The 22,917-nt window shown below is 40.6% G+C and overlaps 2 protein-coding genes across 3 annotated transcripts in view; both read right to left on the bottom strand.

Annotated features, from left to right (window-relative positions):
* Nucleotides 1-3,014, bottom strand: part of vtg3 (vitellogenin 3, phosvitinless) — a 39,322-nt gene extending 36,308 nt beyond the window's left edge. Inside the window, 2 exon segments of the mRNA XM_088350495.1 lie at nt 2,873-2,893; nt 2,975-3,014. Of these exon segments, the coding sequence (XP_088206621.1) occupies nt 2,873-2,893; nt 2,975-3,014 (61 nt within the window).
* A 3,654-nt stretch (nt 3,015-6,668) lies between these two features.
* adgrl4 (adhesion G protein-coupled receptor L4) overlaps nt 6,669-22,917 on the bottom strand; it is a 33,418-nt gene continuing 17,169 nt past the window's right edge. The window contains exons 7-16 of one of the 2 annotated variants that reach the window (XM_088349570.1): nt 22,678-22,861; nt 19,469-19,573; nt 17,339-17,532; nt 15,941-16,120; nt 12,725-12,928; nt 12,441-12,661; nt 12,301-12,367; nt 11,101-11,192; nt 10,518-10,686; nt 6,669-6,807 (exon numbers count right to left, since the gene is read on the bottom strand). In XM_088349570.1, the coding sequence (XP_088205696.1) occupies nt 6,745-6,807; nt 10,518-10,686; nt 11,101-11,192; nt 12,301-12,367; nt 12,441-12,661; nt 12,725-12,928; nt 15,941-16,120; nt 17,339-17,532; nt 19,469-19,573; nt 22,678-22,861 (1,479 nt within the window). In that variant the 3' untranslated portion in view covers nt 6,669-6,744. The remainder of the gene's footprint in view (nt 6,808-10,517; nt 10,687-11,100; nt 11,193-12,300; nt 12,368-12,440; nt 12,662-12,724; nt 12,929-15,940; nt 16,121-17,338; nt 17,533-19,468; nt 19,574-22,677; nt 22,862-22,917) is intronic. The other variant, XM_088349571.1, reaches the window with a different exon arrangement.

Here is a 22,917-nt window from a genome sequence, read left to right as displayed (position 1 = left end):
TTCTTTTTTTTTTTCGTTCTCTCTAATCTACTAGTTCGGCCCCCGAGAGAATGTTTGTTCTCTCGTGTGGCCCCCGGGTTTAAATGAGTTTGACACCCCTGACTTAAACCCTCCTTTTGGGACTGCCCGTTGCCAAACCATTGCTTTACCTTGTTGAAGATGTTCATGTTCTTGTTCATGCCTGTTTGTTCTGAGTAACGCCGAGTTTGTAATTTTGATTGCCTTTTGAACCTGTTTTGTTTTGTTTTTGGTCCGTTTGTGTGTTGGACAACTTTTCTTTCCTAATTAAAGTGACAGATCGTCTAGGCCAGGGGTGTCAAACTCATTTTAACCTGGGGGCCACACGATAGAACAAACATTCTCTCAGGGGCCGGAGAAGTAGATTAGAGATAAAAAAAAAGGGAGAAAGAAATAAGAGAAAAATAGAGAGGGAGAGAGAAGTAGAGAGGGTAGGACAAAGAAAAAGAGAAAGGGAGAAAGAGAGAGAGAGAAAAGAGAGAGAAAGAGGGAGAGAGAGAAACAAAAGAGATGAAATGAGAAATAGAGAAGGGGTTAAAAGAGAGAAAGTATGAAATCCAAAGAGAAATACAAAGAAAGAAGGAGAAAAAGAGAAAGAGAGAAGGAAAAAGCAAGTGAGATGGAGAGAGAGAAAAGAGAGAAAAATGAAAAAGGAAGAGAGCAAAAGAAGGTAAAAAGACACAGAGAGGAAGAGAAACAAAGAAAGAGAAAAAGAGAGAGTGAAAGAGAGATAGAGAGTGAGAGAAAAAGGAAGGAAGAGAGAGAGAGTGAGAGAGAAATCCAAGTGCAGCGTTTTTGACAGGCACCCGGCTTTGGCAACATCATGTGGATATATTTCAACCTGCGGCTCGTTTTTCTCTTGTGCTTCTCTAAGTGTTGTCTCACGGGCCGGATTCAATCCCTTAGCGGGCCTGATTTGGCCCGCGGGCCGCCTGTTTGACACCCGTGGTCTAGGCATATGAGTTCCGACTTCCTGCTTCCCGGTCCGTTTCCTGACACAAACAATGTCCAACTATTCATGTGTTCAAATTTAAATACAAAAAACATCACTGGTGAAATACAGGGATGAAGAAAATGGGATATGAGTGAGATTGGAAATACAGCGTTTAAAACTATGGTTAACTTTGTTGTTATTGTTGCTATTATTATATAATAACTGTTATTATGAATATCATTTATATTTTTATTGTTGGTATTATCATTGGTGCTGCATTGATGTTTGGTAACGAGTGGCATTATGAGGTCGAGGGATGGTAATTAGGAAGATGAGTGTATAAAATATGTGATTATTGTAATTATTATAATTATTGATATCTGATGTTAAAGTTAAAACTTATATAAACTCTATGTTGGCAGAATTACTCAAATAAAAACAAGCATTAAGGTAAATACATTTCCCAAGCGGGAGAGCACTGTCCGGCAGCACTGGCCCCTCCCGTGTGTGTAGTTAACTTTATTCACACAGGAAACAGAAAAATACACCGGAAATGGGGCTTCAAAATAAGAGTACAAGACTGATAAACGTACAAGAGATGCAATTAGACTGATTATTGAAACGTTACTTCATGTGTGTGTGTGTGTGAAAGATTGTTTTTATATTTAGGAATATAAAAATATATTCACACAGTGAATTCTGAGAAATGTTACAACCAAAACGACCAACCTATCATTGACCTATGTAATAAGTATATCCATGAGATTTTGTTATACTAGACAAGAGGATTTGTAAAATGTATTTAATAGGGAAGATAAAGGGGTGGGCAGCATGTTTTTGGACCGAAGTCAAATCTGGTTTGTTGTTTACCCTTTGTTCGAGTGTCTTTTGTGTCGAGGAACAAGCTATCTGACACGAAGTTTGAGAAGCTTCAGATACAAGGGGTAGGATATTCTGGTTGGCTGGATCCATGATGGAAGAAGTACAAGGTGTCTTATTTGTCTCAGGTTGTTAGATTTACGATGCAGTGTTAAACACACTTTATTGTTTATCAAATTCTTAAACTGTTTACTTTTGTTGTGAAAAAAATATTAGTACAGTAGCATATGTCTACTTGACCAGTTGCCTGACTTAAAACTGTGATTTATACTTCAGAATGAAACTCACTTCATATTGGTTTCGATCGACTTTTGTTGTGAGGAAAATAGTTTACTGTCAAGAACCGGATTTGGAGGAGAACCCAAATGCGTGACGTTTCTCACACAAGCTTTTATTTTATGGGAAATGGGGCAGTCATGCACGTTAACACAAAATGCCAGTGATTCGGTGATCGCTGGGCGAAAGGAGAACGACAGAAGTCTGGTGTGGAACAACAGAAAGCAAGAGGCGAACGAGATCGATACCAGTTTCGTGAGCCGATACCGGACAGATGATGTCGATACCGGACAGAACGGGATTGAAAGGATTGATAACATATGGGAACCTGTCGTGGGTTCAAATCCAGCTCCAGACTTCCTGTGCGGAGTTTGTATGTTCTCCCCGTGCTTGCGTGGGGTTTCCTCCGACGTTCCAAAAACATGCATTTCAGGTGAATTGGCCGGTCCAAATTGTCCCTAGGTGTAAATAAGCGAGTGAATTGTCTGTCCCTGTGTGCCCTACGATTGGCTAGCAACCCGTTCAGGGTGTCCCCTACCCACTGCCCGGAGATGGCTGCCCGACCCTAATGAGGATAAGCGGTACGGCTAATGATATGAGATGAAATAAAGGGGTAGGGGAAAATAAGCATCTGCTTCTGACTACCCCTTTTCCATCATGTTACGTAACATTATTTTGTTATTGACTCATTGTTTTTGTCCTGTTTTTATTTTAATCTTCGAATAAAAGTTTTCATTCATTCAAGAAGAAGGAAAGAGCACTCACCGTAGCGGACACTTTGACACGCTAAGAATAAAATTATAAAACAGTGTTAGGCGAAAGATACTGTTATAAATGATAAAGGTAAATAAAATGAAAGGAACTTACCGGCCAAGGCCACAAGGCAACAAAGGATGAGGCCCCTCATAGTCGACAGAGGTGCGAGCAAACATGTCCTCCCCCTTTAAATAGGCAGGCCTGTTTGATTTGGGGGGGGGGGGGATTGGATGGGGGTGACCCCCCCACGCGCTAGGTCGCTATGCTAGCTAACCACGTAGAGTCCAACGTGCCTCGCACTTGACATGGTCACGGCGACCTGACCCGCCGGAGAGATAACCGGCGGTCGATAAAAGGAGCATAGGACCAGAATTGTGGATTATTCAATACTTTTACTACTGTATTTTCACATTTTGTGCTTAAAGTGATATTTTCGTTACGGGTCTTGAACACAAATCTCTCATTAGCCGTACCGCTTATCCTCATTAGGGTCGCGGGGGGGGCTGGAGCCCATCCCAGCCAAGGAGTTGATTCCTCGAATAAACGCATTTTTTGTGCATTAAAACCCAGTCAATTCCGTATTTCACGACGTGTTCGAAAACGGGAGAGCGGGGGGCGCTGACGGGGTTTTCAAACGTCTGCCTTCAAATACTCGCATTAGCTCTGATTTGATGAACGGGGTGAGATATTGGGATCAGGCCATGTTTTCTGGGTTTGTGCGTGTGTTTGAAATCCTTGAAAATACTTGAATCTTAATGTTGTGTTGTCAAGGTGAGGAAAATGTCAATTATGGGTACCATGTGGTAGGTGAGGTTTTGTGCAAAAAATGACCGTGGTGTATTTGCATTATGCCTCAAGAGCGTTTGTACCCCGCACCTCAAGTGTTAAGCGTCATTACGAGACGAAACATGAACATGAATTCAGGGACGAGTCTGGAAAGGCGGAGACTGTCATGATTACCTAAATGGAGCCACCTGGGGTAATCATCTGACGCGCTGGAATGCGCTCCCTGATTGGTTAATGTTCCCTTTTTAAGCACGCTACGCGGAGACCTCTTGGTCTGAGGATACTTTTTACCCCGTTTGACTCGCCTGATTTTCCTGTGTCTTTTTAAATTGTTTACCTGATTCTGCCTGCCTCCGATCCGACCTGCTTCCGTTCCACGCTACGATCTTCTCTCCAGTCCCGGTAAACTCGACCTGCTTCCGTCCCACGCTACGATTAGCTACGTGTCCCGAAGTTGTCTTCACGGCGTTGCTGCTGACGTTCGACGGTCATCGCGTCTCCCGCTGACCCTGTACGCTTCCCCAAATAAAAGACTTGTAACAAACGCTCTGGGGTCTCCTGCTCTGTTCTGGTCCGCCCTGACAGAGACATTAAAACGCGTTGTGTCCAGGTACGGCAAACAAACACAAACCCGGAAAACATTTGTCACTGCTGCAAACGCCACCACTGAAGCAAGCTATCACATTGCTCACTGCATGGCAAAACACAGGAAACCATTTACTGATGGCGAATATAGTAAAGGTGTGTGTGTGTTTCAAGTTTTGATAGTTTCTGAAATAAGATGTTATTGATGAATGGTATGGTAGCTGTCCACATCACTTGAGTTTGATTGTAGTTGATTGTTGAGGAAGAATAGTTGAAGTCATGGATGTCTGCAGTGCCTTCCACATGTTGCTCACCGTCATTTTTTAGTTTGTTGATGAACAAGAATAGTGGAAGATAAATTGGTCGGTTACACAATTTCAATGTCTGTCAATGTTGTATATTTGGACTGGTGTAAAATTACAGCTCTGTTGGATATAAAAAAAACATTTGTTGTGTGAGTCATTAATCTCTACACTATCAATTTTGAAGCGTCTGTTAGCTAGTTCCCAAGCAAGATTCAATTTAAGTCACAGGTGTCAAACAGGCGGCCCGCGGGCCAGATCAGGCCCGCTAAGGGATTGAATCCGGCCCGCGAGACAACACTCAGAGAAGCGCAGGAGAAAAACAAGCCTCAGGTTGACATATGTCAACTTGATGTTGCCAAAGCCAGGTGCCTCTCACAAGGACACTGTACTTGTATTTATTTCTTTCTCTCTCTCTCTCTCTCTCTCTCTCTCTCTCTCTCTCTCTCTCTCTCTCTCTCTCTCTCCCTCTCTCTCTCTCTCTCCCTCTCTCTCTCTCCTTCTCTCCCTCTCTCTCTCTCCCTCTCTCTCTCTCTCTCTCTCTCTCTCTCTCTCTTTCTTTCCCACCCCTTTTCTCCCACTCTGTCTCTTTCACTCTGTGTCTCTCTTTTACTCTTCCTTTGTTGCTCTTTTTCTCTTACTCTGTGTCTTTTGCTTTAACTTTTTTTTCCTTTTCTCTTTCTCTCTTCATACCCTTTACGCTTTCTTTTCTCTTTTCTCTCCTTCCGTCTTTCTTTTTCTCTTTGGATTTCTTTCTTCCTCTCCCTTTCTTTTCCCCCTCTCTCACGACTTTTTATCTTTTGTTTCTCACGCTCTCCCCCTCTCTCTGTTTCTTTCGTTGTCCCGCCCTCTCTCCTTTTCCCTCCCTCTTTCTCTTTTTTCTTTATCTCTCTTTCTTTCTCTTTAATCTACTAGTCCGGCCCCTGAGAGAATGTTTGTTTTATCGTGTGGCCCCCGAGTTAAAATGCGTTTTACACCCCTGATTTAAGTGAATCAAATTGTCTGTGTTGTCATTGATAACAACGTAGTGAACATTGTATGGAACAAGATTAGACATGGCACTCCAGGGAAAATATGTACTAAAGACTTGAATGAGAAACAAAAAAGTATGACTTTCAGGTTAAATAGGCAGAAAAACTTTAAAACATAAGTTATAATAATAGTCCGATGTTTTTGAATGAAAAAGAATGGTCCATCATACTAGTGCAATGAAAAGTACTACTTATTTTAAAAGTAGTTTTTAGTTGCTCTATAAGATACAGGATATTAAAACTCAATTTCATTGAAAATAGTTAAAGATAATCATAATTATTTCACGAGAATCAAAACCTTATAACAACCCACACACTTCTACAGAATTTTTCATTTGCGATGAAAATAAATGTAAACTAAGAGTAATAGCGCATCCTAGCGGCTAACAAGTGAATGACATTGGAAAATCACTTTCCCGAGTAAATGAGAAAAACTAATTACTTACGGGAGTCGAATGATCAGAAGTAATTATTGCATTTTTCTATTGTTTTTTTAAGAGAAAAATGAACCTGCTTTGTCAGTTTGCAATTTGCACCGCTAGATGGCGGCATTGTTCATGATTTCATCCTTTAGCGCTGCAGAATAAGGCATTCGTTGTTTCTAATTATTTCTTATTTTTTTCCAATCTAGAATTATAATCAGGGTTGGGTAGGGTTACTTTAACTTGATTACTTTCAATTACTTTTGGATTACTCCAATACTAAATGTGCTAATAAAAGACAAAATAAACTAAATATGAATACAATTAAAAAAAAATTGTGCAGGCTTGGGGAGTAACGGAATACATGGAACGGCAAAAATGATATTGGCAAGCTGTTTGGATTTATTTTCATTTTGTTTCTGTCGCATTTGATGTTCGTTTTGCCGCAGATCAAAGAGATCAAAGCCAGGAGAGAAAGCTTACCACGTGTTGTGAGTCATCATTATATTCATATTGAATTTCTTTGGTCTTTTATTAGCATATTTGGTATTGGATTAATCCAAAAGTCATTGAAAGTAATCAAGTTAAAGTAACCCAACCCCGATTATAAGACAATAGTGTGTGGTGTCAGGGTACCAGAGACCTTAAACAAAATCAACAAAAACAACAGAAAATTGAAGTTTTTAACAATGGACATTTTTTATTGTATTGAAGAAAGAAAAATATATATTTTTTTTAATGGAGTGGAATTGAATTCATCGGAAGAAGTCGAAACAACACGGTACGTTTTTCAAAAGTCGATAGTATTCCTCTTGGATCTGAAAAACACAAATACATATTATATAAATACGATTTAAATCCCTACATTTTTTTATGGCATACTACAATTTACTTTTAAACATCACTTTTTTTTAGACCGATACAAATACATAAACTCTTACGACTTATCCACACCGATTCAGACGTCGATACCGATAATTTCCAAACGATGAATCAAAAATTCTTAAATACAAAATGGCGGCGCCCTCTGTTGGCTGCGGCTGCATCGGCTCGCTACAACGGGTCAGGTGTATCGACATTTCGTTCTGTGTACATTGTTACAAAAAATTACAATACAAAGGAAATTATTATTATTATTATTATTATTATTATTTTGCTTAAAATTAAAAGCCAATAAATCAAAATTATTGCTGAATGTATAATTTCCAAGACAAAAGCCACTAGAATGCAGCCAAATTCATGGTAGAAATCCAGAAAAATATCAATAATAAAAAAAAAAAATAGAAATATAGCAAAACATATTATACATTCTAGAACAATAACTCATAATTCTTAAAAAATAATATGAATAAATATTTTTTTTTTGCTTAGAGTGGAGCGAAATGTATCCAAATGAATCCTCAAATTTGTAATTTCAGGCAGCCAAAAGTAGGAAATCCACAAAAATATTAATAATAAAAATTGTTATATGGAATTTCTCAAAACATATAATTAAAAAAATAAATAAATTATATTTCTTGACAATGATGAAATCAAAAACAATAATAAATATTCAATTCATTTAAGAAAAATGATGTGAATAAAATGTATAAAAGTAATAATCATAATTATATCTAAATACAATTTCAGAACATTTACACATATGACATGCATAATAATATAATAATTGTGGTTATAATTGTCCTTATTTTAATTTGTACTATACTTTCATTATAAAATATTAAAAATATATATTCATAACTTATTCTAATTATTTTTGGCTCGAAAAAAGTGAGTTGTTTTGGGTGTTGAAGGATTTTAGACATTTTACTATAAAGGATTTTACAAGATTAAATCCAAGTTACATTTATCGAGTGCAATGAAGATTTTCACTGAGTGCGCTTCAGGTCACGCTGTTTCAAATGCGGAATGTTTTGGCTGGGGAATTTTGATAACAGGACTGTGACGAAGGGCGGCAGGCATTGTTTTGATGAACGCTCTGCTGTTTTGAGTTTCTCCAGACCTCGAGGCGAGGGGGTGGACCCCACGTGGGGGCTTTCCTGGCACGGCCTTGGGAGGAGCCGAAACTTTTTCATGCCCCAATATACATTCAAACTCAACCTCAAGAAAACAACCGTCTGTGCCAACCCCCTTAGCCATACGCCTATCGTTAACACATACAATGTGTAAACATCAAAGACAGATTTAGATATGCATCCGTCATCTTGGATACCTTTTTCAAATCGATAAAACTTTTTTCATCTCCCAAAACAGTAAATTCAAACTCAACTGTCCTTACAAAATCCCTTGATCTTGTGCCTGTTGTTTACATGCATCGTTTCTAATTATCAAAGACCCATTTAAATTTTTCATCCAATTTCTTTGATACTTATGTCATACTCAGTTTTAGCATGCATTGTTTTTATTAATCAAAGACACATTTTAAAAGGCATCCATCATCTTGTATACTTATTCTAAATCTATGAAACTTTTTCATGTCCCAAAATAATACATCAAAACTCAACCTCATAAACAACTGTCCATACCGCACCCCTTAGCCATATGCCTATTATTAACATTTATAATTTCTAATCATCAAAGACACATTTAGAAAGGATTTAGAAAGGCCTCAATTATCTTTGATACTTATTTTAAATGTATGAAACTTTTTCATGTCCCAAAACAATACATTCAAACACAACCTTATTAACAAGTGTCTGTGCCAAGCCCCTAAGGCTTAGGGCCTAAGCCATGTGCCTGTTTCTAACATGTGACCTTTTTGATCATCAAAGACACATTTAGAAATGCATGCAATATCTCGGATACTTCTTTTAAATCTATGAAACTTTTCCATGCCCTAGAAACAATACATTCAAAGTCAACCTCAAGAAAACAATCGTCTGTGCCAACCCCCTTAGCCATATGCCTATCGTTAACACATACAATGTGTAAACATCAAAGACAGATTTAGATATGCATCCGTCATCTTGGATCCTTTTTTCAAATTGATAAAAAAAATGTCATCTCCCAAAACAATAAATTCAAACTCAACTGTCCTTACAAAACGCGTTGATCTTGTGCCTGTTGTTCACATGCATCATTTCAAATTATCAAAGACCCATTTAAAATTTTCTTCCAATTTCTTTGATACTTCAAATTAGCTTAACTTGATCGAAATTTCTCAAATATTTCTTCACTCCTATTTCAATCCATTCATACTCAGGTGTCCTTGGCAAGCCCTTTGGCCGTTAACCTGTTTTGTTTTTTTCCGCAAGCTGGTGTGCCGGCTCCTCCCATGGGCGTGCCAACGAAAGCCCGCACGTGGGGTCCACCCCCTCGCCTCGATGTCTGGATATGGATATCTATAAATAACTATCATTCACATTCGAAAAATCTATATGGAGATTTGATTACCGTAAATTCCGGACTAAAAGCCGCTACTTTTTTCCCAAACTTTCAACCCTGCGGCTTATTCAGTGATGCGGCCAATTTATGTAATTTTTCTAACGGCTGCCAGCGGCGCTCGAGTACAAAAGGTAAGATTTAGACTGCAACTTCTTAGGTTGTGCACAAATTAAAATAGCGTAGACATATTTGCATCTATCATGCAAATTGCAAAAAGATTGATTTTATGTCTTGTTTTTATTTAATATTTTGCTTACAATTTTTTTACATTGTATTTTTTCATTGTCTGTACAGTGTCCTTGGGTGGCCTGAAAGGCGCTTTTAAATAAAATGCATTATTATTATTAATGTGTTGCGAGCGTGTTGCTAGTAGCGTTTTGCTGCCCTTCACAGGCACGGTTTGGGATGAAAGTTATAATATTATTATTAAAGCTTTAAAAACTCTCTCGGTGTACCGTCTTTCTTTGTAAATATGTGTAACCATGTATAATATGAATTTGCAACTGTATATTTTTGTAATGTATTTATTTTAGAAACTTATTCTGATATGTTTTGTTTCGAGCAAATGAGAAAGAAGGGAAGGGGCAAACGCGGGCTGACGGGAAGTGGAGTAAAGCTGAGAAGTGTTTGTGGACGCGGCCGACAATAGTGGATATATATTTTTCCTACCCTTACCTTTGGAAATATACACTTTTTTCCTTGGATTACTTTCAACGGGCACCCGGACTCTGCAGGTCTGCATTAAATCTTAAGTACCGGTATCATTTTACTGTCATTTTGCAGGCTGTGTATTTTCGGGTATGGGTTGATTTCGTGTTTGTATTGCGTTTTTTCGATGTGGGCGCACGCGGCTAATATACAGGTGCGGCTTGTGTATGTACAAAATCAGTTTTCCTCCCTAAATGTGGTGGGTGCGGCTTATAATCAGGTGCGCTCTATAGTCCGGAATTCACGGTATATATGATTTGACTGCTCTTGGGCGCTTTTTATGGCCGCCTTGCTCGCTTATGCCTTGGGCCAGCTCTGCTTCCGCCTATAAACATCATAAATCATGATATAACCTACTCTGTACTCAATCTCGCATACACCGTTGATAAGTTATGGAACAAAATAATGACAAATAACAACATGTTTCCACGGTTACCTTTCGAGAAAGCACCACGAGGAAAATAAAGATAAACATTCCCTGGAAAGCGTTGGTAAGGGTGAAGAGGTAAGCGGTGAGGGTGCTCTCGTAAAGGATGTGCAGGACCCCCAAGGTCCACGTGGCCCCCAGCACAAAGAGCAGCGCCACCGCCCCACGGGCGCAGGACCTGCAACCTCATTGCAATCATTATTTCCAACAACAAAGGTGGCACCACCAACCAGGGTTGGGTAGGGTTACTTTAACTGGATTACTTTCAATGACTTTTGGATTACTCCAATACCAAATATGCTGATAAAAGACAAAAGAAACTAAATATGAATAAAATTACTCATTTTTGTGCAAAAATGATGTTGGCAAGCTGTTTGGATTTATTTTCATTTTGTTTCTGTGGCATTTGATGTTCGTTTTACCGGAGATCAAAGAGATCAAAGCCAGGAGAGAAAGCTTACCACGTGTTGTGAGTCATCATTTTGTTCATTTTTTTTTGTCTTTTATTAGCATATTTTGGATTGGAGTAATCCAAAAGTCATTGAAAGTAATCCAGTTGAAGTAACCCTACCCAACCCTGCCACCAACCCACCTGATGTTCTCGTAGTGGCTGATCTGAGGTTTCTTCACCACTGTGTGGCGGTAGACTTTGTAGAGGATGACAGCGAAGGCCAGCAGGTTCACCTGAGCCAGGAGAACCGAACCGGAAAACCCGTCACACATAGTTTGTTCGGACATTTCGGATTTGCCGGCTCACCAGCAATGTTCCCTGTAATTTTCCACGGGTCTGAGCGTTTACACAAAGTCGGTGAGCAACGCTTGAAACAACAGTGAGCAACGGCAATCCCAAGTGTGGCAAGATAATTATTTATCAAACATGTCCAAAATTTGACATTACGTTACATTTTGCTGAGTTTCCGGCAATGCAAAATTGTTTTTCTCTTTTGAATGAATTGACTCATGTACGATTGCAAAGGTTGTACGGCCTACAAACGTCGTTTGTTCTTACAATTCTTTCACAAGATATCCATTTCTTTTTTTTTTCCTGGAATTTTTTGGTCGCATACTATTAACATTTTTGGGGGCTTATTTAGTCGGTTGCACGATACACAACTGTATTTAATCACATTTTTTTAGTGAAGGTACAATGTTGGCAACAAGATTGACTTGGTATAATTGGAAATTATTTGAATGCAACACAAACTTTTTCTTCTTTTTCCCTGTATTTTTTTAATTTTTTTTAATCCCTTTTAAAAAAATCTCATTGTGTTTTTTTTTTCCTACCTGTTACTTTTTTCTTTTTGTTCTCTATTTAATTTTTTTCCTACGTTTCTTTCTTTTCTTTTTTTCTGGCTTTTTTTCTGAAATTTTCTTTCTTTTTTTCTTCCTTTTATTTTTTTTCTCAGCTTTACACTACTTTTTAAATTTGGTATTTTTTTCTTTTTTGTTCTATTCCCCCCTTCCTTTAAGTCATGTTGTGCATAATTTACATAATATTTGGTCATATAGGGATGAAAGAAGCAAAAAGAACCCGAAGAGCCGTTTAGGACCCGAAAGAGCCGGTTCCTTTTAGTGAGCCGAGCCGAAGAAGCCGGTTCTCGACAAACTCTACTAACTTTACTCAACTTCGCTCTACTTCGACTCGACTTCAAAATACCGCATTTAGGACACAACGTCAGGGGAACCTGTGTATTTTGACCTTCATGCACTGTAACTTTGACTTAAGTCGCTTCTTAATTAGTAATTTCGAGCCCTCATTTTTGTGCACTGGCTAGTGTTAGACACTGCTCACCAGAATGATCAGGCAGGCAGGTCCGATGAAGCTCCAGATGAAGTGATTCTCAGTGCTCAGCCAACACCTGAAACGGGAAAAGATGGCGACTTTAAGTCTCCGTCAGGTTTCTGGTCCCGCCTCCTGGAAGCAGCACTCACATTTTCCTGGTGCCGTAATACTTGGCGCCCAACGTGGCGGATATAGCCACCACCACGGCGGGGCTGCCGTAGCCGAAGATGTAAAAGTTTCTGTGCAAGAAGGCTTTGTTGTAGACCACGCCCACCACAATCAGGTAAAGGTGGATCCCTTCGATGCACATCCAGGCAAAGGCGGCCAGGAAGAAATAGTGTAGCAGTCCCGCGATCACCGCACAGAAAAGCTGAAAAGAAACCCCGAGTTGACGTCTGATCAGGTTTAACCAATCCGTAGTAACCGGCTGTACTTGGTGAGCGTTCATGTTGATCCCCACGAGGAAGATGAACTCGGCCATGAATAGACTGCAGCACAGGTTCTTGTGGATGGTGGTCCTGGTATTCTGGATCTCGCTGAAGAACCAGAAGGTGAAGATGCACATGGACAAGCAGATGAGGGAGATGATCATCCCGAGCTGCGTGATGCGGGTCAGGACATTTTGGTGGGCTGCCAACTTGGAGGAAAAAATATAACACAGTTTTCTGAGAGTCTTTTGCATAGAACCGGAAAAACAAATACCGAAATCTCAACACTCTAAGCCACAGGTGTCAAACAGGCGGCCCGCAGGCCAGATCATGCCCGCTAAGGGATTGAATCCGGCCCGCGAGACAACACTCAGAGAAGCGCAAGAGAAAAACAAGCGGCGGGTTGAAATATGTCAACTTGATGTTGCCAAAGCCAGGTGCCTCTCACAAAGACACTGTACTTGTATTTATCTCCTCTCTCTCCCTCTCTCTCTTTCTTTTCCACCCCTTTTCTCCCACTCTGTCTCTTTCACTCTCTGTGTCTCTCTTTTTCTCTTCCTTTGTTGCTCTTTGTCTCTTTCTCTCTCTGTGTCTTTTAACCTCTTCTGCTCTAACTTTCTTTTTTCCTTTTCTCTCTTTTCTCTTTCTCTCTTCATACCCTTTGCACTTTCTTTTCTCTTTTCTCCCCTTCTGTCTTTCTATTTCTCTTTGGATTTCTTTCTTCCTCTCCCTTTCTTTTCCCCCTCTGTCACGACTTTTTATCTTTTGTTTCTCACGCTCTCCCCCTCGCTCTTTTTCATTCTTTGTCCCGGCCTCTCTCCTTTTCCCTCCCTCTTTCTCTTATTTATTTTTCTCTCTTTTTCTTTCTCTTTAATGTACTAGTCCGGCCCACGACAGAATGTTTGTTCTATTGTGTGGCCCCCGAGTTAAAATGAGTTTGACACCCCTGCTCTAAGCACTAACCTATCCACTAAACGTCAACTCTAACACTTACTCCTTACCAATAACACTTGCATCCAAACATGACCTGTAACCGCTACCCCCTAACTCTAAACTTCACCTTTAACCCTTACCCTTACAGTGGAACCTCGGTTTTCGAACGCCGCTCAGTTCGGACAAATCGGAGTCCGACCAAAAATTTCGAGAAATTCCCAATCGCGTAACGTTACTCACAGTTGGTCGCGGAAGTAGATTGATCGGAACGAGGAAGTGGTCAAAATCAAACGGATCGGGCCGAAAACAAAACGGCAGGGACCAATAGGGCGCCATGGCAACTGTGACAATATTGATTTTAAAAATAAGCAAAAATACATGAAATATCAAAAAAAACATGTTTAAAGTTGGGGTGTGTCATTTGAGGTGCCTTTAAAAAGTTAAAAGTAGAATATTTTCTTTATCAAGTATGTGTTAATAATGCCCAACCGAGTTCAAAGTACCTTTATATTTTTTCTTCCACTGTGCCTATCTGCTTCTATCTTACTTTTAGCTGTTACAAAACTCGCGACAAATTCGGAAGCAATGAAGGGGGGGAGTGGAGATTTATGATCGTCCCCGGGTTTTTTTTGTAAGTGTATCCTCAAAATGGTAAAAGTGAGAAAAGGCCCGTTTCCAATATACCGTATTTTCCGCACTATAAGGCGCACCTAAAAGCTTTTATTTTTTTCAAAAGCTGACTATGCGCCTTATAATACAGTGCGCCTTATATATGGATCAACATTAAGTTTTCCAACTAACTTGCAGCCGCCGACTAGATATTCCCCCGAACGCCAAGTAGTACGCGTTGTATGCTGGGATATATTTACCGGTGTTTCATTGGCTAACCAATGTGTCAATCATCATTTGAATCGATCACTATTGGCTAAAGTTATTCGGAGGTCAAGGGGCGGATCCTTTTTATCATTTACAGGCTGGCATTGGCTTAAACGGCGAAACAAAGCCGCAATTGGCCGAAAAAGATGAATGTGTATAGCATGTTGCTGACGGCATAGAGAAAGCATTTTTTTCTATTCTGTATTTGTAAATATTGTATTCTCCTGGATTTACTACCCTCATGGATATAAGAGGACATTGCCTGCACATTATTATGAACACAACGATTTCGGTAAGCTACTCCGGGTTTTATATTGTCCCTATATCTTGTTTCAGACTGAACTCGATGTTTCTGTGATAAGCGGTGCAGATAATGGATGGAATGGAGTGTCTATTTTTAAATTAAACTCAATTCCAAGTGTTTATTGTCATATGCACAGTAAAGTTGCGAGCGAAAAAGAAAATAGATACTAAGGAATGGTTGGCATTTCTTGAATCCCAAGACTTTAACCTTCCGAATGATGGAACGATGCATTTGAGTGACATCGTACGGACACCGCATCCGCACGTGTTCTCGACACGTATTTGCTTCTTTGCAAGCTTTGGGAATGTTAAGGGGGTAATAAGTTGGACTGAACTATCTGACTGTTTTGTCGACGTTCCCATTGTAGCGCCTTATAATCCGGTGCGTCTTATGTATGTCAAAAATAGGACCAAAAACTATTTTTTCGGGGTGCGCCCTATAACCCGGTGCGCCTTATAGTGCGGAAAATACGGTAGTCCAAAGCCAACCCAAACTTTATTATACAGTGGAACCTCGGTCTTCGAACGCTTCTCAGTTCGAACAGATCGGTGTCCGACCAAAAATTTCGAGAAATTCTTGCTTCGCTGTTCGGTCAAAAAAATCAAAGTTCGAACGCCGGTAATGCGTGAGGGCGTACGCTAGGGTGCGATGCGGAGCGGCGTACGGGTGTAGATCGCTCTTTTCGTGAACTGTTATCACGTGCGGACGTGCTTCGTTTTGCTTTCGCTTTTAATATAGGTGTACCAAGTGTTTTAGCCCTTTTTTTTAAAATTTTTACACGTTCATGTTAGCGTAAACTTTCGTACGGAAGATTACGATAACGCGAACGTACGATTAGCCTGGGTTAGCTTTATGTTTACGTTAAACATTCGAGGTAAACATTCAGGGTGTTGGAACGGATTAAAACGATTTACATTATTTTTAATGGGAAAACAACAAATCGGTTTTCGAACAGGGTTCTGGGACCGATTATGGTCGAGAACCGAGGTTCCACTGTAAAGTGTTAATAGTCTTTCCTGTTGACAGCTTCCTGAGGTCAACATACTTCATAAACTCTCGAATATAAGTGTGTTTTTAGCCAAGTTTTAAAACTAAAAGGGTTCCTTACGTTAACCCGTCCCGAAGACATGAGGACGGCGAAATGTGTGAGGTGGTCGCAAGTGCAGGTGGTGGTGCTGCTGTTGACGTGCAGCGTATCACAGCCGTGCGTAGCCCAACCACCTTGTTGCCTTGTGCCCGTATACTCCCAGAAGGCGCACTTGGTCACCTCAGTACTCAGGTCCACTGGCTTCAGACAAAAAAAGGGACACATTTCAGTTCTATCTGTTGAGTGACTTGGATTGTCATGATGCTTTTTCTTATGTGGTACTCAGTGTTCCCTTTAAGCAATTGCGCACTGCTCGCACATTCTCAGCGCACAAGAAAATCTAGCCAGAGCACAAAAATGAGGGCTCAAAATTACTAATTAAGAAGCGACTTTGGTCAAAGTTACAGTGCATGAAGGTAAAAATACATGGGTTCCCCTGACGTTGTGTTGTAAATCCGTTATTTTGAAGTCGAGTCGAAGTGGAACGAAGTTGAGTAAAGTTAGTAGAGAACCGGCTTCTTCGGCTCGGCTCACTAAAAGGAACCGGCTCTTTCGGGTCCTAAACGGCTCTTCAGGTTGTTTTTGTTTCTTTCATCCCAACATGACCAAATATTATGTAAAATTTTGCACAAAATGACTTAAAGGAAGGGGGGAATAGAACAAAAAAGAAAAAATACCAAAATGAAAAAGTAGTGAAAAGCTGAGAAAAAAAGAAACAAAAAAGAAGGAAAAATTTAGAAAAAAAGCCAGAAAAAAAGCGAAGAAAGAAATGTAGAAAAAAAGTAAATAGAGAACAAAAAGAAAAAAGTAACAAAAAAAGTAGAAAAAACACGGAAAAAAGAAGAAAAAGTTTGTCTTGCATTCAAATAATTTCCAATGATATCAAGTGAATCTTGTTCCCAACATTGTACTTCCACTAAAAATGTGATTAAGTACAATTCTGTATCTTACAACCGACTCAATAAGCCCCCCAAAAATTGTAATATTATGCGACAAAATATATCAGGAAATAAAAATAAATCTTGTGAAAGAATTGTAAGAACAAACGACGTTTGTAGGCCGTACAACCTTTGCAATAGTACATGAGTCAATTCATTCAATAGAGAAAAATAATTTTGCATTGCCGGAAACTCAGCAAAATGTAACTTGATGTCAAGCTTTGGACATGTTTGATAATGAATTATCTTGCCACGCTTGGGATTATGGTTGCTCACTGTTGTTTCAAGCGTTGCTCACCGACTTTGTGTGAACGCTCCGTGGAAAATTAGAGGGAACATTGGTGGTACTGCATTTCATATTCTAGACAGGCACATCACAAAGATGCTTATCTAGCAGAATGACAAGATATAAAGACACAACCTCCCACCAAAGCTCCGACCTTGCAAATTTTGCACCAGGAAAATTTTTTTTGTTCGTTACCTGGACGTGTCTTAGAGTGAAGACAATACGGTCCAGACCAAAGACCTCAGCAGGTTTGACGGCGGCCGCCACGACTTGGGAATTGACGATGAGTTCCCCCGTTTCCTCGTAGGGCGAGTCTTCGGTTTGGTCCTCAGGTTTCAGGAGGTCTCCCAGGCTATCGTAGCGCACGAAAACCACAGACACGCTCTCTGCTGGACCACAAAACATTTTTGATAAAGGTTGATAACGCTATCCATTAGCATTAGCAGATAGCCACGATGGAAGCATAGGTCGCTAGTGTTCATTGCACGATTATAGAGAGTAGTAGCTGTATCTGAGACGCTAGCATTACTAGCTAGCTAACACTCAACAAGGTACTGACATCCTTCCTTGTGCAATAAGAACCATACACAGGGTAGGATATCGGGATCATACCAATATTTTATTCATGCAGTCCAAAATTAGTAAATATGGATGATTTAATAAAAATTTTCACTTCACAACTGTTATTCAAGGTCAACAAAAACATAGTGCCAGAAAACATCCAAAAGTTATTTATTCGGAAAGAGGAAAATTATAAATTGAGGGGCTGTAGTAAATTCAAAATCCCAAAGGTGAGAACCACCAGGAAAAGTATGTGTGTGTCTGTGTGTGGAGTCAAACTTTGGAATAATTTACATGATGAGATCAAACAATGTCCAACTATTCATGTGTTCAAACTTAAATACAAAAAAACATTACTGGCAAAATACAGGGATGAAGAAAATGGGATATGAGGGAGATTGGAAACACTGCGTTTAGAACTTGTTGTTATTGTTGCTATTATAATATCAGAACTGTTATTATAGATATTATGTTTATTTTTATTGTTGTTATTATCATTGGTGCCGCAGTGACATTTGGTAACTAGGCGCATTATGACGTTGAGGGATGGGTATTGCGAAGATTAGTGTATAAAATATGTGATTATTGTAATTACCGTATTTTCCGCACTATAAGGCGCACCTAAAAGCCTTTATTTTTTTCAAAAGCTGACCATGCGCCTTATAATACAGTGCGCCTTATATATGGATCAATATTAAGTCGCAAAGTCTTGCAACTAAGGCAAGCAGCCGCCGACTCGATTTTACCCCGAAGGCGAAGTCGTCCGCGGTGTATGCTGGGATTTATATACCGGCGTTTCATTTCCTAACCGATGTGTCAATCATCATTTGAATCAGTCACTATTGGCTAAAGTTATTCGGAGATAAAGGGGGCGGATCCTGTTTATCATTTACAGGCTCGCATAGGCTAAAGGGGCGAAACAAAGCCTGCAATTGGCCGAAAAAGATGAATGTGAATCACACGTCGGGTTGCACTACGGCATAGAGAAAACATTTTTTACTATTCTGTATTTGTAAATATTTGACTCTCCTGGATTGACTACACTCACGGTTGTAAGAAGACCATGGTTACGTATCATTATTGAACGTGATGGCAGCAAGAGAACTTAGGTAACTAATGCGGCTTTATATTTCCCCGGTATCTTGTTTTAGAACAATCTTGATGTTTCTGTGATGAGTCTATATTTAAACTAAACTAAATTCAAAGTTTTTATTGCCATATGCACAGTAAAGAACCCCGTTTCGCTGCACAATCAAATTCTTACTTTGCTGTCCACACAGTTGCCAGCAAAAAATAAATCGGAAACTAAGAAATGTTTTTTGGGTGACATCGTACGGACACCGCATCCGCTCATGTCTGAGACACGTATTTGCTTCTTTGCAAGCTTTGGGAATGTTAAGGGGGTAATAAGTTTGACCGAACTATCTGACTGTTTTGTCGACGTTCCCATTGTAGCGCCTTATAATCCGGTGCGCCTTATGTATGGAAAATACGGTATTATAATTATTGATATCTGAACTATGTAATAAGTATATCCATGAGATTTTGTTATATTAGGCACAAGAGGAGAAAAGGATTTATAAAATGTATTTAATAAGGAAGATAAAGGTGTAGGAAAAATAAGCATCTGCTTCTGACTACCCCTTTTCGAACATGTGATGTGACATTATTTTGTTGTTGACTCATTGTTTTTGTCCTGTTTTTATTTTAATGTTCGAAATAAAAGTTTTCATTCATACATTCATCCTTCAAGACTGGACTCACCATTCCTGACCTCTTTTGGGCTTGTTTTGGGAACGAGCGTCACGACGTCCCCTCCCATGTTGGATGACAACGTTGCAATTTGACGTTTTGTGAATAGTCTCATCTCTGTGAAAATAGATACTCGTAATAAAGTGAATCTCTGGACTACGACATCTGTTTCGAGGTGGGGATCGCAAAGGGAAATTCGGGAAAATAGCGGTGGGATACAAATCTAATTCCATCTGAACCTCTGCTAGCCCAGATGAAAACACCAAATAACCAATTAATCTATACTACTTGTGTGTAACATACATGAATATGTTGAAATAACATGAAAAATGTAAATGTAAAGAAAAAATGAACCTGATGTCCGTTGGTGTAACGGGTGGATGCAGAGGGGGAGGAGACGGTAGATTAAACTTAGAATAAAAACTAACCTTGTTTTAGTCAGCCTTTTACAATAATAGTCCATTTTTTTTCTAAAGTTTATGGCCATGTTCCTTAGTGTAGGTAGAGATTCGTACGGCTTCTAGTCAGAACCCGAACAGACGTTGGACCCAAACGCGTAATGTTTTCACATCAAGCTTTATTTTACGGAAAGAAGGGCAGTCATGCTCGGGAACACAAACGCCAGTGCTTCGGCAATCGCTGGGCTGAAGAAGTGAGACAGAGAAGTCAGATGCGGGAAAACAGGAAGCCAGGGGCAGACGAGATCGAAACCGGACAGGACAGACGGGATCGATAACAGATACAGGATACACGAGCAGATACCAGACATGACGGGACAGACTGGATCGATACCTGATACAGGATCCAGGAGCAAGATACCCGACAGGAGGGGACAGACGGGATCGATACCGAATACTGAATACCTAAGGAGGGTACCGGACAGACGGGATTAATACCGGATACAAGATGCACGAGCAAGATACTGGACAGGACGGGACAGACGGGGTTGGTACCGGATACAGGATGCACGAGCAAGATACTGGACAGGACGGGATCGATTCCGGATACAGGGTGCACAAGCAAGATACCGGACAAGACTGGACAGACGGGATCGATACCGGATACTGGATGCACGAGCAAGATACCGGACCGGAGGGGACAGACGGGTTTGGAAACCAAATACTCGATACAACAGCAAGATACCTGACAGGACGGGATGGACGGGATCGATACCGGATACTGGATACACGAGCAAGACACCAGACAGGACGGTACAGATGGGATCGATACCGGATACTGTATACAGGAGCAGTATTCCGGGCAGAGTCAAAATGCATGTCTTTCTAGTGGAGAGGTTTGTTGACGGACTGGAGTCAATTTTTGGTAAGTTGTCTTTTTTTGTGAGGTTTTTTTTTTTTTTTTGCTTTTCCATTTAGCATCACTGCAACCCTTGGTACCTATAACCTATGGATACAGTATTATATATTGTATACTGATATATCCAGTATTGTTGAATCCCAAAGCCTTAAACACGGAACATTCTTAACTGAATGAAGAGACAAAAGGCATTTTGGGGGTTAGTTAGTCAGTTAGCATATTGGCAACTTCATGGATTTTATACATTTGACTATAAAGGATTTTATACGTTTGAATACAAGTTACTTTTATTGAGTGCAATGAAGATTTACACCGAGTAGGCTTAATTTAATGAGCAGTGAAAGTTCAGGGCACCCTTGTAGAAAATATTGTTTACAGGAATGGCGGGAACGGGACGTGAGGCTGATAAGATAGTCAGCACATCCGACGACACAGAAAGGCCCTGATGTCTGAGGACGGCAGGCATTGTTTGAGAAACGCTCTCCGCTGTTTTGAGTTTTCCAGATATCGCGGCGAGGTGGTGGAGCTTACGTTGGGCTTCATTGGCACACCCATGGGAGGAGCCGGCGCACCATCTTGCGGAAAGACGTGGGCCGAGAGGAAAAGCGAGAGGACTTGAAGAGAGGGTTTCACAGAGACTCGAGCGACGCTAATTCGGCCATATTCGATGGAGTTCACTTCGTTCGATTGTTAATGAAATTAAATCTGCCCCCGTGTGAAAATGTCGGCTTTTCTTGTTCATCTTTTCGATCAAGAAACGAGCACAGAGGTTAAATATAGATGTATAGAGATTATGTATAGAGATTATATATAGATATAGATGTATATAGATATATAGATATAGATAAATAGATAGATCAGCACATCCAGACGAAGGACGGCAGGCGTTGTTTCGAGAACAAGGATGATGATGACCTGATGACGCTCGGTGTTGTTTTGAGTGTTCCAGACATCGCGGCGCTCTTTTCCAAGATGGTGAAGCCCAGGGGGCTTCATTGGCGCGCCCATGGGAGGAGTCGGTGCGCCATTGTGCGGGGACAAGATAGCCAATAAGAAGAGAGCTAAAGGACGTCAGAAGAGGGTTTGCCAGAGACTCCAACGACACTAATTCAGCCATTTTCGATGGAGTACACTTAGTTAAATTGATAATGAAATTAAATCTGCAGCCGTGTGGAAATGTTGGCTTTCTTGTTCATCTTTTCCGTCAAGAATTTTTGTTTGTTGATGAGGTGGGGGGGATTTTGTAGAGGTTTATTGTTCTATATTCTTTATCAATTATCCATTATCCGTTATCGGTCATAATCATAATACACTACAAAGCCAATAGGCCGAGACACTTGCTCCCAGCCAAGAGGCTGAGTCAAGGTCCTAGCCACAGGGCCAAGAAGCGATCAGTGCGAATGCACTTTCACAATTATGGGATGCTTTTTTTTTCAAAAGGTATAGCGAGGAAAATGCAAGAGGCAAAAAAAAAATCCTATTCCATACCATCCATCCATTATCTGCACCGCTTATCCTCGGTAGGGTCGCGGGGGTGCTGGAGCCCATCCCAGCCATCTCCGGGCAGTGGGCAGGGGACACCCTGAACTGGTTGCCAGCCAATCACAGGGCACACAGGGACAGACAACTCGGTCACTCATTTACACCTAGGGCCAATTTGGACCGGCCAATTCACCTGAAATGCATGTTTTTGGAAAGTGGGAGGAAACCGGAGTGCCCGGAGGAAACCCACGCAAGCACGGGGAGAACATACAAACTCCGCACAGAAAGTCCGGTAGCTGGATTTGAGCCATGCTGCCCCTATTCCATACTGTAAAGTGAAAATGCCGTAAGAGGAGGTGGCGGAATCCAGATTGGCTACTGTCACGGCAGGTATTATGCAGAAGAATAAACAAAAACCTTACCCATTTGAGTCTCCTTAACTTGAATTCGTTCGGATGTACGTAGGTCACTCGCTAACGCCAAAGCGCTTTCCTCGACGCTCCGCAGCAATTTGGTAACGGTTCGATCCCGCCGTTCATCTTCGATCTTGCTCCACGCCGCCAACTCGTCCTTCTCCACCAAATTATTCACCGCCTTCGCTAATTTCTGCCGACAAGAAGGTCAGCGGCTGAAAAAGTCTGCGAAAGCGACAAAGCGGGTTT

The sequence above is a fragment of the Urocampus carinirostris genome, chromosome 12 (assembly GCF_059441175.1).
Source record: "Urocampus carinirostris isolate Australia breed hairy pipefish chromosome 12, RoL_Ucar_1.0, whole genome shotgun sequence".
Taxonomy (NCBI): Eukaryota; Metazoa; Chordata; class Actinopteri; order Syngnathiformes; family Syngnathidae; genus Urocampus; species Urocampus carinirostris.
Note: the sequence above shows the minus strand (reverse complement) of the source record. Positions and strands in the feature narration are given on the sequence as shown.